The sequence below is a fragment of the Hypomesus transpacificus genome, chromosome 12 (assembly GCF_021917145.1).
Source record: "Hypomesus transpacificus isolate Combined female chromosome 12, fHypTra1, whole genome shotgun sequence".
Classification (NCBI taxonomy): Eukaryota; Metazoa; Chordata; class Actinopteri; order Osmeriformes; family Osmeridae; genus Hypomesus; species Hypomesus transpacificus.
In genome coordinates this window covers 564,367-583,468 of record NC_061071.1, presented here as the reverse complement: position 1 = coordinate 583,468, position 19,102 = coordinate 564,367, and the positions used below count along the sequence as shown (strand labels likewise).

The 19,102-nt window shown below is 50.3% G+C and overlaps 1 protein-coding gene across 1 annotated transcript in view; it reads left to right on the top strand.

Moving 5' to 3' along the window:
• LOC124474861 (protein unc-80 homolog) overlaps positions 1-17,604 on the top strand; it is a 43,957-nt gene extending 26,353 nt beyond the window's left edge. The window contains 30 exon segments of the mRNA XM_047031320.1: positions 79-222; positions 309-409; positions 535-621; positions 933-1,116; positions 1,543-1,637; positions 2,354-2,443; positions 3,108-3,209; positions 3,608-3,788; positions 4,055-4,320; positions 4,448-4,582; positions 4,849-4,987; positions 5,338-5,434; positions 5,582-5,752; positions 6,039-6,131; positions 6,450-6,668; positions 6,904-7,104; positions 8,273-8,396; positions 8,501-8,626; positions 9,568-9,691; positions 10,145-10,351; positions 10,907-11,091; positions 11,221-11,386; positions 11,644-11,823; positions 12,504-12,645; positions 13,060-13,116; positions 14,470-14,548; positions 14,780-14,891; positions 15,458-15,690; positions 15,995-16,032; positions 16,162-17,604. Coding sequence (XP_046887276.1) covers positions 79-222; positions 309-409; positions 535-621; positions 933-1,116; positions 1,543-1,637; positions 2,354-2,443; positions 3,108-3,209; positions 3,608-3,788; positions 4,055-4,320; positions 4,448-4,582; positions 4,849-4,987; positions 5,338-5,434; positions 5,582-5,752; positions 6,039-6,131; positions 6,450-6,668; positions 6,904-7,104; positions 8,273-8,396; positions 8,501-8,626; positions 9,568-9,691; positions 10,145-10,351; positions 10,907-11,091; positions 11,221-11,386; positions 11,644-11,823; positions 12,504-12,645; positions 13,060-13,116; positions 14,470-14,548; positions 14,780-14,891; positions 15,458-15,690; positions 15,995-16,032; positions 16,162-16,387 — 4,304 coding nt within the window. The 3' untranslated portion in view covers positions 16,388-17,604.
• The last annotated feature ends 1,498 nt before the right edge of the window (positions 17,605-19,102 follow it).

Below are 19,102 nucleotides of genomic sequence, written 5' to 3'. Positions count from 1 at the left end.
GGTAGAAGATCAAGGATCAGTAGTGATCGATAAGTGTGCTCTGTGTGTGACACAAGCGTGTGTCCCTCTGCCAATCAGACGAGGAGAACACCACGGAACACACCCCGACCCATCACATGCTGCAGCCACCCCAGGCCGTCTTCCCAGCATGCATCTGTGCTGCCGTTTTACCCATAGTGCACCTCATGGAGGATGGGGAGGTGCGAGAGGATGGCGTGGCAGGTAGGTGTCATCGATTAGTTTTCTTGTGAGTTTACCGTCGCTCTGTTTCTTGCTCTGATCGGACTCGGTTTCCCACAATGCCCCAGTGAGTGCAGTGGCCCAGCAGATCCTGTGGAACTGTCTGATTGAGGACCCCGCCCTGGTGTTGCGTCACTTCCTGGAGAAGCTGACCGTTAGCAACAGACAGGTAGAGTTTGTTTCCACACGCACGCACGCACACACACACACACCCACACACACACTGAAGATGACCGTCTGAAAGAATAAATGTAAGTTGCTGTTGAGAGTTGAGGACTTGTGTCTCTCTGTCAGGATGAGTTGATGTACATGCTGAGGAAGCTGCTGCTGAACATTGGAGATCTCCCCGCTCAGACCTCCCACATCCTCTTCAACTACCTGGTGAGAGCTCCTCTGGTCTGACACACATCTGAGGAAGCAAATGACTGACACCATGTTTTGAATTTTAAAAGGCATTGAATACTTAATATTGAAATTGAAAACACCACCAAATTTACTAAATTACCTGGCTAAATAAAGGTGAAATGTATATATATTTTTTTTATGGTTGGTTTTGAATTCAGCCCTTTAGAATTGAAATGTGGATTTATTGCAATGTAAAAAAATATAATTTCTTCTCAAAATATAGTTTGCTTTTTTGGGGGGGGAAACCGTTAACAGTAGATTTTCCCTTGCGTCTCCCTCCCCCTTAGGTGGGCCTCATCATGTACTTTGTGCGGACGCCGTGCGAGTGGGGTATGGACGCCATCTCGGCCACGCTGACCTTCCTGTGGGAGGTGGTGGGCTACGTGGAGGGCCTGTTCTTCAAGGACCTGAAGCAGACCATGAAGAAGGAGCAGTGTGAGGTCAAGCTGCTGGTGACGGCCTCCATGCCAGGTAACCTGCAGGACCATCACTGCCTGAGAAGGGTTAGAGGACTTGTCAACAAGGGTTTATTTATCTTTTTGCGAAGGAATAATTTGTTTGATAATTTATTTTACTTATTCATTAATTCCGAAATTGAAAATAATTTGTTAATCCATTCATAAGCCACAGTGTTTTTGACTTCAATCGGCAATTCACGTGTTCGTTAATTCAGTCCGATAATTCCCGTTCGTTAATTCAATCGATAATTCATATGTTCGTTAATTCAATCGATAATTCATATGTTGGTTAATTCAGTCCGATAATTCCCGTTCGTTAATTCAATCGATAATTCATATGTTTGTTAATTCAATCGATAATTCATATGTTGGTTAATTCAGTCCGATAATTCACGTTCGTTAATTTAATCCATAATTCATGCGTCTGCTGCGTTCTCAGGAACCAAGACCCTGGTGGTTCACGGGCAGAACGAGTGTGACATCCCCACACAGCTGCCTGTTCATGAAGACACCCAGTTTGAAGCCCTGCTCAAGGTCAGTTTGAAGCCATGCTCAAGGTCAGTTTGAAGCCCTGCTCAAGGTCAGTTTGAAGCCCTGCTCAAGGTCAGTTTGAAGCCATGCTCAAGGTCAGTTTGAAGCCATGCTCAAGGTCAGTTTGAAGCCATGCTCAAGGTCAGTTTGAAGCCATGCTCAAGGTCAGTTTGAAGCCATGCTCAAGGTCAGTTTGAAGCCCTGCTCAAGGTCAGTTTGAAGCCATGCTCAAGGTCAGTTTGAAGCCATGCTCAAGGTCAGTTTGAAGCCCTGCTCAAGGTCAGTTTGAAGCCCTGCTCAAGGTCAGTTTGAAGCCATGCTCAAGGTCAGTTTGAAGCCATGCTCAAGGTCAGTTTGAAGCCATGCTCAAGGTCAGTTTGAAGCCCTGCTCAAGGTCAGTTTGAAGCCCTGCTCAAGGTCAGTTTGAAGCCATGCTCAAGGTCAGTTTGAAGCCCTGCTCAAGGTCAGTTTGAAGCCATGCTCAAGGTCAGTTTGAAGCTCTGCTCAAGGTCAGTTTGAAGCCCTGCTCAAGGTCAGTCTGTCAGTTTGAAGCCCTGCTCAAGGTCAGTCTGTCAGTTTGAAGCCCTGCTCAAGGTCAGTCTGTCTCCCCTGCCTGTACTTACCTCAGCGCGTGGCTGTTAGCGTTACAGTTATCGTTAAAGTTATAGTTCTTGGTGTAAACGGGACGTAACGCTGTCTTAAACTCCGGTCTGCAACAGGAGTGTCTGGAGTTCTTCAACATTCCCGAGGCCCGTTCTGCACACTACTTCCTCATGGACAAGCGCTGGAACCTCATCCATTACTCCAAGGTCTCTCTACCTCCCTCTCTCTCTCTCTCATCCATTACTCCAAGGTCTCTCTCCCTCCCTCTCTCTCTCTCTCTCTCTCTCTCTCTCTCTCTCTCTCTCTCATCCATTACTCCAAGGTCGGAAAACGGGATGAGTAACAGTATTGAATGTGACAGAGACAAATATATTTGAGAAATTGTATCGAATTCACAGATTGCAATTGATTTAGTTCATCTTGTTCTGTATCGATCAGAAGGGCAATCCCAGATTGAAAAACACAAATCAAAGACACCATAGACATGACCATCAAAGACATGTTTTTAATTTAAAAAAGGCATTGAAAACTTAATATTGAACTTTAAACACCACCAAATGTGTTGGTTTTGAATTCAGTTCTTTAAATTTGAATTGTTCTATTTGAATTTCAGAAGCTTGAATTTTGTTGGCTAGGAATTTTAGGGTCCTGAATATTTTTTTTACATTCATGTTTCAATTGTAAAGAGGAGAATTCAAAAACATCAAACCATGTTTAAATGTCAATATTAAGTATTCAATGCCTTTTTTTAAACATGAAGTCACTGATTTTGCTTCCATAGATTGATCCTAAAATCTTAGTTTTTCTGATCTCCTGTATGTGCTCGACCCTCATCTCTAATGCTCACCTGTTCTGCTGTGTGTCTTCCAGACCTACGTCAGGGACATCTACCCCTTCAGGAGGTCTGTCTCTCCTCAGCTCAACCTGGTGCACATGCTCCCTGAGAAGGGCCAGGAACTCATCCAGAAACAGGTACAGGAGAGACCTGACACCTGGACTGGCCTCACACCTGAGAAACTCTCTGTCTCTCTCTGTCTCCCTCTCTTTCTCTCCCTATAGTTGGTCCAACTCTTGTCTCTGATCATCTGTCTCTTTATCTCCTTATGTGTCTCTCTTTCTCTCAGTCTCTCTCCATCTCTCTCCATCTCTCTCTCTTTGCCTCCCCCACCCACCCACCTACCCATTACATCTCCCCTTCTTTCTCTCTCTACTTTACAGTACAGTCTGGTGTATTTATTGCCCCCTCCCTCTCTCTCTCTCTCTCTCTCTCTCTCTCTCTCTCTCTCTCTTTCCCTCCCTCCCTCCCTCTCTTTCCCTCCCTCTCTCTTTCCCTCCCTCCCTTCCTTCTTTTGTCTCCCTCCCTCCCCTAGGTGTTTTCCCGTAAGCTGGAGGAGGTGGGCAGGGTTCTGTTCCTCATCTCTCTGACCCAGAACATGCCGGCGGTCCACAAGCAGTCCCACGTGTCCCTGCTCCAGGAAGACCTGCTGCGCCTGCCCTCCTTCCCCCGCACCGCCATCGACGCCGAGTTCTCCCTCTTCAACGAGCCCCAGGGTAGGCCAGTCTGACCTTCTAGAACTCCAACAGATCGGACACACATCAGACACACTTCACTCTGGTGCAGGGGCGGGAGGTTCCATTACACTACTCATTTTTGACATTCTTATCTATTTTTTCATCATACACATTTTTGAAAACGTGGATGTAAATTCACGATTTTAGATTACGATGGCAAAGATGGTAGATGTTCGGTGTACTGACAGCCATGTTTGGAAACTTTCCCAACCCCCTCGTGTGTGTGAACCCCCCCCCCCCCCCAGGCAAGGAGCTGTTTGGGCTGGACACCCTCCACAAGGTGCTGTGGATCAAGCTGCTGGAGGAGATGTTCCTGGGCATGCCAAGTGAGTATCCCTGGGGCGACGAGATGATGCTCTTCCTCAGCGTATTCAACGGCGCCCTGCTGCTGCACCCCGAGGACAGCGCCCTCCTCAGGCAGTACACCGCCACTGCCATCAACACGGCAGTGCACTTCAACCACCTGTTCTCCCTCAGTGGCTACCAGTGGATCCTGCCCACCATGCTGCAGGTAGGCACACCTCACACACACTATGTTATACACACCTGTACACGCACACACTCACTATAATATACACACCTGGACACACACACACATGCAGGCGCATGCTGACACTGCGTTGTTGTTGTTGCTGCAGGCCTATGCTGACTATGAGAGCAACCCTCTGCTGCGGCAGGGGGTCGAGTTCTGCTGCAGACAGTTCTACATCCTGCACAGGAAGCCCTTCGTCCTGCAGCTGTTCGCCAGCGTGGCCCCTCTGCTGGAGTTCACCGTGAGACACACACACACGTGCACACACACACACACGTGCACACAAACACACACACGTGCACATACACACACACACGTGCACACACACTGACACGGCACACACACACTGTCTGTCTGTCTCTTTCTCTCTCTTTCTGTATCTCAGTCTCTCTCTGTCTCTTTCTCACACACGCGAAAACACACATCCCCACACATGAATACAGTGCGGTATGTGTCCAGTACTGGTGCTGAAGTTGGTTCTTCCCATGGTGTGTGTGTGTGTTTCAGAGCAGCACCAGTACAGGCCTGTCTAAGGGGGTGTCTGCCCAGTGTCTGTTCCACCTGCTGGTATCCCTGGAGGGAGAGACCCAGGACGCTCTGGACGCTCTGGAGCTGGTGAAGGCTGACAAGCCCCTACGCTCTCTGGGTAAACACACACACACACTCACACACACACACACACACACACACACACACCTGAGCATGCTTACACACACACCTGCACAATGTAACACAGACACACACACACACACTCACACACACACACAAACACAAACACACACACACACACACTCACACACACACACACACACACACTCACGCACACACACCTGAGCATGCTTACACACACACCTGCACAATGTAACACACACACGTGCACGCTCACAAGGCCTTAGACAAACACACAGACATAAATGAACACACTAACAAACACACATACATACACACATCCTTTTCTTCCCCTGTATGTGACACTTGTGTGTGTGTGTGTTTCAGACTTCTGCTATGGGAATGAGGACCTGGCCTTCTCCATCAGTGAGTCTATCAAGCTGTGTGTGACCGTGGTAGCCTACGCCCCCGAGTCCTTTAGGAGGTAGGAGAACCTTCTCACACACACACACACACCCTACAGTACACACACACACACTCACATACACCCCACAGTACACACACACTCACACTCTACAGTACACACACCTGTATTCGCACACACCACTATGTGTGTGTGTGTGTGTGTCAGTCTCCAGATGCTGATGGTGTTGGAGGCTCTGGTGCCCTGCTTCCTACAGAAACTGAAGAGGAACACCATGTGTATGGAGTCAGCCTCGGCCGCCCGGGACGAGATCGCCGCTATCGCTGCCCTGTCCACCTCCCTGCAGGCCCTGCTGTACAGCTCAGAGTCCCTCACACGGTCAGACACACACGCACTCGCACATTTACATTTACATTTAGTCATTTAGCAGACGCTCTTATCCAGAGCCACGTACAGTAAGTACAGGGACATTCCCCCCGAGGCAAGTTGGGTGAAGTGCCTTGCCCAAGGACACAACGTCATGTGGCATGGCCGGGAATCCAACCAGCAACCTTCTGATTACTAGCCCGATTCCCTAACCGCTCAGCCACATTTACCTCACACCCAAGGTGCTTGCGTTGTGAGCTGGACACAGTAGTTAAGGTCTGTTCTGCCCCCGCCCCAGGCCCATGACGGCACCTCAGATAAGCCGGTGTGAACAGGGACACAAGGGAGCGACCACATCTAACCACACCATGTCTGGAGGAGGAGCCAACAGGTGAGGAGCACTCTGCACACACCTGGATGACATCATTTACATTTACATTTAGTCATTTAGCAGACGCTCTTATCCAGAAAGACTTACAGTAAGTACAGGACATTCTACCCGAGGCAAGTAAGTGGAAGTGCCTTGCCCAAGGACACAATGTCATTTGCACGGCCAAGAATCAAACCGGCAACCTTTGGATTATAGTCCGACTCCCTATCCGGAACCGCTCAGCCATCTGACATCATGGTATGTCATGGTATGTCATATTAGACCCTGTTTTCTAATGCTATGCCATGTTATGTCGGGGGGCCCCTGCGGCGTATCCAGGGACAACCTGCACCTGCTGGAGGAGGGGCAGGGGCTGCCCAGAGAGGAGCTGGACGAGCGCATGGCTAGGGAGGAGTTCAGAAGGCCCCGGGAGTCTCTGCTCAACATCTGCACCGAGTTCTACAAACACTGCGGCCCGCGCCTCAAGATCCTGCAGAATGTGGCTGGGGAGCCGCGCGTCATCGCCCTGGAACTGCTCGACATCAAGTCCCACATGAGGTGAGAGGGGAGGGAGAGACAGGGGGAGGAGGGGAGGGGAGGAGGGCCGGGAGAAGAGGGGAGGAGGGGAGGGGAGGAGGGGCAGGAGAAGAGGGGAGGAGGGGAGTGGGAAGAGGGGGAAGAGGGAAAAGAGGGGGAAGGATGAGGGGAGGGAGGGAGAGACGGGGTGGAGAGAAGGTGAGTCACACGTGTGTACATTACTCCCGTGTGTGTGTGTGTCCCGCGTGTCTGCCAGGCTGGCAGAGATCGCCCACGCCCTGCTGAAGCTGGCGCCCTACGACACCCTGACCATGGAGAGCCGCGGCCTGCGGCGCTACGTCACCGAGATGCTCCCCATCACCGATTGGACGGCGGAGGCGGTGCGCCCCGCCCTCATCCTCATCCTGAAGAGGCTGGACCGCATGTTCAACAAGATCCACAAGATGCCCACGCTCAGGTGCGCTCGCCCTCAGGCTCTGTGCACCAGGTCTGTTGCCGCGCCGCGCGCCCGCCCTCCCTCTCTGCCGCCCGTCACCGTTTACCGTGTGCCGTAGCCGTCCGGTGCCCTGTGGCCTCGTACCGTCACGTGCTGCTGCTGCTGCTGCTGCCGTGTTTGGCTCCGCCCACTTAGAACCATGCTTCCGTGGTGATGTGATGCCTGTGCCGTTTCTGGGGCTGTGTGTGTCTATCTGGGGCTGTGTGTGACTGTGTGTAAGTGTGTGTGTGGCGTGTGTGTGTGCTGGTTTGCGTGAGCCTCAGCGTGTGTTTCTGGTGTCTGCATGTGTGCTTATCTGTGTGTGCGTGTGTGTGCATCTCTGGGAAGGTGTGTGTGTGTGTGTGTGCGTGTGTGTGCGTGTGCGTGTGTGTGTGCGTGTGCGTGTGCGTGTGCGTGTGCGTGCGTCTCTGGGAAGGTGTGTGTGTGTGTGTGTGTGTGTGTGTGCGTGCGTGTGTGTGCGTGTGCGTGCGTCTCTGGGAAGGTGTGTGTGTGTGTGCGTGTGTGTGCGTGTGCGTGCGTCTCTGGGAAGGTGTGTGTGTGTGTGTGTGTGCGTGTGCGTGTGTGTGCGTGTGCGTGTGCGTGTGCGTGTGCGTGTGCGTGCGTCTCTGGGAAGGTGTGTGTGTGTGTTGTGCGTGTGCGTGTGTGTGCGTGTGCGTGTGCGTGTGCGTGCGTCTCTGGGAAGGTGTGTGTGTGTGTGTTGTGCAGTCCATGCTGTGTTACTGTATAGATGAGAGTGTCTGGTGGGGCAGTGGGGCAGCTGTAGATGTTCAGTGCTGGTGTCTGTGGAACTGCTCTGTTACTTAATGAAAGTAGAGGTCTTCAATACAATACTTGTTTCAAGTCAGTTCATTTCACTCTTTACCCACCCATTCGATTGAAATTAATATCTTGTTTGTGTGATGTTGAGTGTAGTGTATAAGTAGTGTAGTGCACATGTTGTGTAGTGTGTTTTCTCATCTATATATCAGGTATGTGTCACAGTGTTCAATATTTGATAAGCAGATGTGTTAAATGGCTACGTGTGTATTTACATGTATGAGTGTGTAAACGTCCATGTGTGCGTGTATATGTGTGTGTATGTGTGTGTGTATATGTGTGTGTGTGTGTGCGTGTGTGTGTGTGTGTGTAGGAGGCAGGTAGAGTGGGAAGCAGCCAGCAGTCTGATTGAGGGCATCTGTCTGACCCTTCAGCGTCAGCCAATCATCTCCTTCCTTCCTCATCTCCGCTCTCTCATTAACGTCTGTGTTAACCTGGTGAGGAGCACACACACACACACACACCCACACACACACACACAAAATGCACCAAAGAATGTGTACATGTACATGCCAAAATGAAAACCGTGTGTGTCCCCCAGGTGATGGGGGTGGTGGGTCCCTCCAGCGTGGCTGATGGCCTGCCCTTGCTCCATCTCAGCCCCTACCTGTCCCCCCCTCTCCCCTTCAGCACGGCCGTGGTCCGCCTGGTGGCCTTACAGATCCAGGTAGCACCCACAACACACCTGCTGCTGTCAGAACACACCCAGAGCTCTCACAACATCAGAACACACCCAGAGCTCTCACAACATCAGAACACACCCAGAGCTCTCACAACAGCAGAACACACCCAGAGCTCTCACAACATCAGAACACACCCAGAGCTCTCACAACATCAGAACACACCCAGAGCTCTCACAACATCAGAACATAACCTTGACCCCAACCCTCTGACCCTGGTCCTAACCCTAACCCTAACACCCAGAGCTCTCACAACATCAGAACATAACCTTGACCCCAACCCTCTGACCCTGGTCCTAACCCTAACCCTAACACCCAGAGCTCTCACAACATCAGAACATAACCTTGACCCCAACCCTCTGACCCTGGTCCTAACCCTAACCCTAACACCCAGAGCTCTCACAACATCAGAACATAACCTTGACCCCAACCCTCTGACCCTGGTCCTAACCCTAACCCTAACACCCAGAGCTCTCACAACATCAGAACATAACCTTGACCCCAACCCTCTGACCCTGGTCCTAACCCTGACCCTAACCCTTTAACCCTGACCCTGGTCCTAACCCTGACCCTAACCCTAACCCTGACCCCAACCCCCTAACCCTGACCCTGGTCCTAACCCTGACCCTAACCCTAACCCTGACCCTGGTCCTAACCCTGACCCTAACCCTGACCCCAACCCCCTAACCCTGACCCTGGTCCTAACCCTGACCCTAACCCTAACCCTGACCCTGGTCCTAACCCTGACCCTGACCCTAACCCTAACCCTCTAACCCTGACCCTGGTCCTAACCCTGACCCTAACCCTCTAACCCTAACCCTCTAACACTGACCCTGGTCCTAACCCTGACCCTAACCCTCTAACCCTAACCCTCTAACACTGAACCTGGTCCTATCCCTGACCAACTCCATTTTCCCTCCTTGCTCAGGCGCTAAAGGACGACTTCCCTCTCAGTCATGTGATATCACCGTTCACCAATCAGGAGAGACGAGAGGGCATGCTGCTGAACCTGCTGATTCCCTTTGTGTTGACGGTGGGCTCAGGCAGCAAAGGTACCACCTTTACACACACACACACACACACACACACACACACACATATCTACAGTATTGCACCTTGGCCCTGACAAGAATGGTATGGAGAGATACAATCATGGTACACTATGGACAGACAGATACACTGTACATTTTACTGTATACTGAGATTGACTGTCATCGAAAGACAATTCCTTCTCAACTCAATAGCAGACTTAAATCTATAACAGATGTATGTTTCATTTACATTTACATTTAGTCATTTAGCAGACGCTCTTATCCAGAGCGACTTACAGTAAGTACAGGGACATTCCCCCCGAGCGCAAGTAGGGTGAAGTGCCCTGCCCAAGGACACAACGTCATTCGGCGCGGCCGGCAATCGAACCGGCAACCTTCTGATTAATAGCCCAACTCCCTAACCGCTCAGCCATCTGACCCCCATCATGATCACCATGTTTCTCCCCCTAACAGACAGTCCTCACCTGGAGCAGCCAGAGGTGTTGCTGCTCCTGCAGACGGTCATCAACATCCTGCTGCCCCCACGTATCCTCAGCACCTCTCGTACCAAAAACTTCATGCTGGACTCGTCCCCCGCACACTGCTCCACGCCCGGGGACACCAGCAAGGACCTGCGCAGGGAGGGGCTGGCCGAGTCCACCAGCCAGGCCGCATACCTGGGTAGGCTGGGCACCCATCACCCCCTGGGGAGGGCTGGGGAGGGCTGGGGAGGGTGTTTCTCTCCCCAGCTCTAAAGCTGGTTATGGTGTTTCTCTCCCCAGCTCTAAAGCTGTTCATGGTGTTTCTCTCTCCAGCTCTAAAGCTGTTCATGGTGTTTCTCTCTCCAGCTCTAAAGCTGGTTATGGTGTTTCTCTCCCCAGCTCTAAAGGTGGTTATGGTGTTTCTCTCCCCAGCTCTAAAGCTGGTTATGGTGTTTCTCTCCAGCTCTAAAGCTGGTTATGTTGTTTCTCTCCCCAGCTCTAAAGGTGGTTATGGTGTTTCTCTCCAGCTCTAAAGCTGGTTATGGTGTTTTTCTCCAGCTCTAAAGCTGGTTATGGTGTTTCTCTCCCCAGCTCTAAAGCTGGTTATGGTGTTTCTCTCCCCAGCTCTAAAGCTGGTTATGGTGTTTCTCTCCCCAGCTCTAAAGCTGGTTATGGTGTTTCTCTCCCCAGCTCTAAAGGTGGTTATGGTGTTTCTCTCCAGCTCTAAAGCTGTTCATGGTGTTTCTCTCTCCAGCTCTAAAGGTGGTTCTGGTGTGTTTTGAGCGTCAGCTGGGCCAGCAGTGGTACCGCCTCAGCCTGCAGGTGAAGGAGATGGCGCTGAGGAAGGTCGGGGGTCTGGCCTTCTGGGACTTCATCGACTTCATCGTGCGCACCAGGATCCCCATCTTCGTCCTGCTCAGACCCTTCATACAGTGCAAGGTGAGCACTGCCTCTCTGTCCTCCCCCCTCTCTCCTCTCCAACACCTCTCTGTGTTGCTGCTTCACACCTTCCTGTGTGTGTACGTGTGTGTGTGTGTGTATTCATGTGTGTGTGTGTGTGCACGCTAGCTCCTGACCCAGCCAGCAGAGTCTCAGGAGGAGATCACAGCTCGCCACCACATCGCCGACCAGCTGGAGCGTCGCTTCATCCCCAGGCCGCTCTGCAAGAGCTCTCTGTTCGCCGAGTTCAACAATGAGCTGAAGATCCTGAAGGAGGCGGTCCACAGCGGCTCAGGTCAGGCTGGGGTCATGCTGGGGTCAGGCTGGGGTCACGCTGGGGTCAGGCTGGGGTCATGCCCCGCCCAAACACTCTCCACCTTTTTGTTGATGTACATCAGTAAGATTGTTACAGATACAAACGAGATGAAAAAGACAATAAATTAAAAAGAACACTTTCTGGGATGGAAACTATACAGTAGAGTATTTTGAATGACCGGATCCACTCAATAACGCATGTGTGTATGTGTGTGTGTGTGTGCGTGACACCAACAGCGTACCAGGGGAAGACGTCCATCAGCACGGTGGGCACGTCCACGTCAGCGTACCGTCTGAGCCTAGCCACCATGTCACGCTCCAACACGGGCACGGGCACCGTCTGGGAGCAGGAGAGCCAGCCGTCACGCCAGCCCTCCCAGGACACGCTCAGCCGCACCGACGAGGACGACGAAGAGAGTCAGACCCTTTTACCTCCCGCATCTCTCCTGTCTACCTGCTGCATCTCTCCTGTCTACCTGCTACATCTCTCCTGTCTACCTGCTACATCTCTCCTGTCTACCTGCTACATCTCTCCTGTCTACCTGCTGCATCTCTCCTGTCTACCTGCTGCATCTCTCCTGTCTACCTGCTACATCTCTCCTGTCTACCTGCTGCATCTCTCCTGTCTACCTGCCACATCTCTCCTGTCTACCTGCTGCATCTCTCCTGTCTACCTGCTACATCTCTCCTGTCTACCTGCTACATTTCTCCTGTCTACCTGCTGCATCTCTCCTGTCTACCTGCTGCATCTCTCCTGTCTACCTGCTGCATCTCTCCTGTCTACCTGCTACATCTCTCCTGTCTGTCCTCTACCTTCTACCAATTGCATCTCCCCTATCTGTTACTGACTCTTGACACTTGATTTAATGTACAGCATATTGCATAAGGAAATAGGTTTTGCACACGATAGCACAACAATTCATACCATGTATTTATCTCTTCATCTCCCTCTCCTCTGCCTCCTGTCTCTCTCTCTCTCTCTCTCTCTCTCTCTCTCTCTCTCTCTCTCTCTCTCTCTCTCTCTCTCTCTCTCTCTCTCTCTCTCTCTCTCTCTCTCTCTCTCTCTCTCTCTCTCTCCCTCCCTCCTCCGTCTCCAGATGACTCCATGAGTATCCCCAGTGTAGTGAGTGAGCAGGAGGCCTTCCTCCCCAAGGTTCTGGCCCAGCGTCGCTTCTCCAGTCACACCACAGAGGCCCCTCACCCCGAACACCCCCGCAGCAACATGCTGCCCAGCCACAGGTACACACACACACCTACAAACACACATATACAGACATGCGCACCCCTAACAATGATGTGACACACACCTCCAGAAGATGAACATATCAGCTCCTTGTTTCCTGTTTGTTTATATGGTTTGTTTATCTTCACTAGCATGTTCCAGCCACAGTGATTCTGTGTATATTTCTTTGAGCTTTTGGTGCCTAACCTCTCTCTTTACAGCTTGACAGCAGGTAGTCTGTTGATACTGTAGTTCAGCTCAGACCTGCTGTGTTAGAATCTGTTAGAGAACATGAACCAGAGCTCTCCACATGAAGCTCCAGACCCCCCCCCATCCTCCTCACCTCCTCCCCAGAGTAGTGGCCTTGGATCTGGGCTGCATGCGTCTCCTCTCTTCCTAAACCCCCTTCTCCCCCTGCCCCCCTTCTGCAGTGAGCCCAATGTGCTAGATGAGTCCCAGGGCCTGATGGACGAGGGTAACCTGTCTAGGTACAGTGTCACGCACCCCCCCCCCCTTACCTGTGTGTGCGTCCCGTCCCCCTCTCTCTCTCTGTATGATCCACGTCTGTGGGTGTGCGGCGGGGAAGGGCTTATCCCGGCGCCTCCCTCCGCCCCACCCTTCCGTGAAACCACTCATGCACATCCAGTCAAGCCTCTCGTCTCTCCACGCCCTCTCCCTTCTTTTCTCTTCCTTCTCCATGACTCTCTTCCTTCTCCTTATCTGCCCCCACCCCTTTCTCCACTTTTCGTACCCCCCCCCTTCCTCTTGACCTTTAGTTTCCCGCCCCCCTCTCGCTCTGGTGTCTGGTGTGCCAGTATCTCTGCACATGAGCACTGAGCCACATTCCATTTCCAGCTCATAGTACTGCTGTGTGAGTATAAGGGAGTTCTCTTTCTCTCTCTCTCTCTCTCTCTCTCTCTCTCTCTCTCTCTCTCTCTCTCTCTCTGGATCTCTCTTTCTCTCTCTTTCTCTCTCTCTTGATCTCTCTCTCTCTCCCTCTCTCTGGATCTCTCTCTCCTTTCCTCCATGGAAATCTTTCTCTCTGCCTCTATCTGTTCCTTTCCTTACTCACTCTCCTTCACATTTTCCCTCCCTCCATCCCACGCTCACTCTCCCACTCTCTCTCCCTCCCTCTCTCACTCTCTCTCTCCCTCTCTCTCTCTCTCTCTCTCTCTCCAACCTGTCGTTAGTGGTGCCCATCTCAGCCAGCTGTTCATTAGTGCCATGGTGTGTCCATACTCTACCTGTTCCAGGCTTCTCGCTGTTCAAATTGGATCTGAACTCCAATCTGTAGGGGCATGGGGCACTGGAGTGGAAACCCACCAACCACCAACACTTTCATTTGGTTATATTTATATGATTTATTATTTCCGAAGTATAATCATTTGAGTTTTGAACCAAAGTGTAAAATGTATGAAATAATTTCCATACTCCAGCCCCCACAATCCCCTTGGTGTTTTCGGTGTATGACATGGCAGTGTTTCCTGCTCTGTGATTGGGTGTCCTGTACTCTGTTTGTGTCAGTGTGGTTTGGGATTGGGTGATGGGAGATGGGTGGAGCTCCTTTTAAACTCTCCTGGGGCTCCTCCTACTGAAGGAGACTGGAGAGTTGATAAGGAGTGACTGGGCTTACCTGGCATACTAACTGGTTTGTTTGTTTGTTTGTCTGTCTCTACCTGTTTTCTGTCTGTCTGCATACCTGTCGTCTGTCTGTCTGTCTACCTGGCTGTTTGTCTCTCTACTTGCTTGTCTGTTTGGCTCTGTTTGCCTTTCTATCTGTCTGTTGTCTGTCTGTCTGTTTGTGTGGTTCTGTTTGGTTCTGTGTGGTTCTGTGTGTCCAGAGTGGCCAGTGTCCAGAGTGAACCGGGCCAGCAGAACCTGCTCCAGGCTCCGCTGGGACGCAAGAGGGGCCTCAGACAGGTGAGTGTGCGCCCTGTCTGTCCTTCTGGAACACTGTCTGTCTGTCCTTCTGGAACACTGTCTGTCTGTCCTTCTGGAACACTGTCTGTCTGTCCTTCTGGAACACTCCCTGTCTATCCTTCTGGAACACTGTCTGTCTGTCCTTCTGGAACACTGTCTGTCTGTCCTTCTGGAACACTGTCTGTCTGTCCACAGAGGCTGGATTCAGCTTCTCTTGTGTGTCTCATCTAGCTGCGGCGCCCTCTGCTGTCCATTCCGAAGAGTTCCAACGAGCCGCGTAGTCGTTCTGGAGCCAGACTGTCCACCACGCGCAGGAGCATCCAGCCCAAGACCAAACCACTGGGTAACCACAGCATAAGTGTGTGTGTGTGTGTCCGTTTGTGCCTGTGTGTCTGTATAAACGACCCCGCAGTTCAGATCAAGCACACGCACGCGTTCAGTTGGAGCACCATGTTTGTGCTCGGTGCCGTCAGACGTATTTCTAGCGATCCGTTGCGCTTGACTTGAACTGTCACGGGCCCATCCTCGTCCCCCCCCTTCACGTGGTGCCGTCTGTCGTGTCTGCGTCCATGTTGTCTTCCAACCCCAATAACTGACTCTGTCGTTCTGTTCTGTTTATGCCTTGTCTTGTTCTCAATAAAGAAACTTTATTGGACTGTGAAGGTGAGATTGCCTGACTCTTACTCCCCCAACCCCCTCCTGCAACGCTAAGGCCACACCCCCCCGTTTCTCTCACATCTGATAGGACGCTCTGCATGTCTGTCTTGCATACCCCTCCCCTTCCCCTTCCCTGCCCCACCCTGCCCCCTGGTGACTATGACGACGACGAGGATGATGCTGAAGGTGGTTGTTGTGTGAGCAGTCCACTAGAGGGAGCTCTAGGTAAGGTGAGTTGTCGTGTCTCCGCAGCCAACACGGACCAGAAGAGATCGGTCACCTTCACGGAGACCCAGCAGCGGCAGGGGGCGGCGGCCCCCTCCAGGTCCCCCACCCCCAGCGGGGCGGGGCCACACCCTGAGAGCAGGAAGCCCAGCCCGGCCTCCACGGGGCCCCCGACTCCCACGGCCCCCGCCGCCTCTACTCCCACCCCGGGTGTAGAGGCCACGGTCAAGGCTGATCTGCACTGCCCTGCCAACACAAAGGTAGAAAGAGAGAGAGAGAGAGAGAGAGAGAGAGACAGAGAGAGAGACAGAGAGAGAGACAGAGAGAGAGACAGAGAGAGAGACAGAGAGAGAGAGACAGAGAGAGAGAGAGATCTACTTATATATATGAGAGAGTCCTCACATGAACAAGTATTTAAGCTGCTAATCACATTTTGAATGTAGCAAACCTAGCTAGGTATTTTATGTTTCATTCGTGTCTATAATTTGACGTTTATCCAAATATCCAACTGCTTGTGTCAGTCCTGTTGATGTGACCAATCCTGCGCCCCCCCCCCCCCCCCAGGAGACAACCTCCCTGGACAGCAAGGAGAAGAGAGAACAGTGGAGCCTTCGTAGAAGTCTGTCTCCCCCTCCCTCCCTCTCCCGTGCTTCCTCACCCACCCCTCCCTCACGCACCTGCTCCCCCCTCCCCCCGCCTCTCCCGGTCCTGGGCTCCGCCCCCTCGCCCAGCCCCGCCGCTCCCCCGGCGCCCTCCCAGATCCAGGAGAGTCCCGGGGACGAGGACACCAAGTCCCTGCTGCTCCACACGGACACCCTGCTGCACATCAGCGAGGACAGGGGCATGGAGAACCCCCTCCTGGCCCCCCTGCTGTCGCCCCGCCGCTCGCCACGCCGATCGCCCCGCCCCCTGCCCCTCTCCCCCGTGGACCTGGACCTGGACGAGTCCCACGTCTGAGGCCACGCCTCCTCGGCCACGACAGGAGGCCGGCACCTGGCCTCTCCCCTGTGGGTGAGGCTGGAACCTGGCCTCTCCCCTGTGGGTGAGGCTGGAACCTGGCCTCTCCCCTGTGGGTGAGGCTGGAACCTGGCCTCTCTCCTGTGGGTGAGGCTGGCACCTGGCCTCTCCCCTGTGGGTGAGGCTGGAACCTGGCCTCTCTCCTGTGGGTGAGGCTGGCACCTGGCCTCTCTCCTGTGGGTGAGGCTGGCACCTGGCCTCTCCCCTGTGGGTGAGGCTGGCCAGGCCAGACTCTCTGTTCATCTCTGTAGCTGTGTTGTCTCCCACTCCTAGTCCCTCCAAACAAATTGGGGTGGAATCATTGGAATTATTCCGCTAAAATCACGACATTTCCTACTTGTCTGATTTTCAAATCATCCTAGTACAGGTGCTGGCCAGGGGCTCACTTCCTGTGTAGAATGGTAGAATGTTCCAGTATGTATAGACAGCTTCCAGTCCTCTCCACGTTTCGGGCGCAAGAGAGTTATGACAGTTGAGATGGGTAGTGGCAGTGTCATCCCCATGTCCCTTACCTCATCTTCATATACATTGGAACTTTTGTACTGTCACACAAGATTGGAACTCATTTAGGAAACGTAATGAAAAAATTATTGTTCTAAGACTTTGTTGACGACAGTTTACTGAGACTGGCTAAACCCAAGGTCCTATGTTTGACTAGAGACTACAAAGATTAATTGTTACGAAATTGATCTTTAATTTTATTTTCAACTGTTAAATACTACAGTAATTGTGTACATATACTGTATTTATCTAAAAACAAATATTATAAATATTGGATTTAAAATTATTCAATCATTTATCAATCAATGATTAGAGCATAAGCATAAAGAGTTGAAAGAATTTCTGAAACCAAGTTTGATATGAAATTGAAAGCAGTTAATTTTAATGCAGGTCAAGAACGTACTGTAAAGTACATATATCCAGAATTGTCTTTTTCTTTGTGTAACTAATTGACAATCCAACACTTTCAAGATATCATGTTTCATAGATACAGGGTTATAGAAAGGAATGATATGTTAATATAATAATAAAATGTTAATCATATCAAGAAAAAATTACTTCAGTTCAACTATCGTATTTGCAGAGATGGCAAAAGTACACACATCCTTCACTCAAGTAGACGAACAGATACTCATGTTTAAAAATACTCTGGTAAAAGTTGAAGTACTGACTGGACTTTTTCACTCAAGTTAAAGTGTAAAAGTAGAAAGTACAGATATTTGTGTAAAAGTGAGTGAAAGTAATGTCAGAAACATTCATAGTGCAGTAAATAGTGATACCAGAAAAATGTACTTAAGTACAGTAAAATGTATTTGTACTTCATTACTTCCCATCTCTGCATATTTTTCACTCCCCAACACCATACCATTGTAATATCTTTTTTTTTTTTACCAAAGACTATTTTCTTTGATTTTCTTTGATCTCCATAGGGCTGAAGGCTCAAGATGGTCATTTTCCCATGATGTATTTTACTGATGTTAAAGGGACCATAACTTTATTTATTCTGCAAAATCTCACTGTTATAGTGTTGCTGGCTTTTTAGACTGCAACTGGTACTGATACTACGTACTGATTCCTACTGTTGCCGTAGTTACCTCCTAGTGCCCTTGCCTTAAATCAGAGCCGAGAGCACCCCTATAAATACTATATTCCATGCCTGATGTCCCCTGTGCAATGAGGCTTTGGCACAGTCCAAACCTGAAATGGGTATGCAGTACCGGAACCGTTAATGTTTTGTTTTAATACATAACTAAAAATGTAACTGTTTCTATATACTGTGTCAACTGACTACCTTATGTCAAGTGTGTGTTCGTTTTTCTGTACATCTGCTTGTTGTTAAACAGAAACATTTTTGACTGACAGGTGCCACAAATCACATCTCTCCACTGGAACCCCGCTATCAGTGAGTGATGATGACCATAAACACTATCTTGCTTTAAGGATACAAATATTATAAATAACTCGCATATTTTATAACAATAAGCTGTCAGTAAGTATATCATTGTCGCTGTTGTTGTAATTATCTAAATGTGTTGTATTGTAAAAGTAAAATCATTTGTTGGATTCAAAGTGTGTTTAAGTGTATTCGTTCCATGTTATTGAATGTATTTCCTCTTTCTCTCACAAGCTAGTTCATTGTTGATGTTTAGTCATTACACCTGAACATGCTGTGGGACTAGCCCTTCTGCAAACTATGAAGATGCATTTTACTTACATTACCTCAAGGTCCCTTCCACAAAAGCTTGAACTGTGCCATATTGTTCTTCAGATGGGAAATGTCTGTATGTCACATACAAGGTTGCCCACAGTGGGGTATTGATGAACTTGTCATGTTTTGTTGAAATATATTTTTCCATCTGCTACTGTTCACAATGAAGATTATCCTTATTATAGACCAACTCCTGAAATGTTGCATTCTTTGTAAGTCATTGTAAGAATGTCCTTAATGCTCTGAAACTGTTCTACAGCCTATAGGCTGGCTGTGTGCCATATCATTGCCTTGTCTTTTGTGTTGCTTAATATGAGAATATACATCTATCAAATATTTATGAAATAAATCATATATATATATATATAAATCATATATATAAAACAAATTGATATTTCTGTGCCTTTTTGCTTACCTTAACATGTATTTCTCTATTTTATATATGT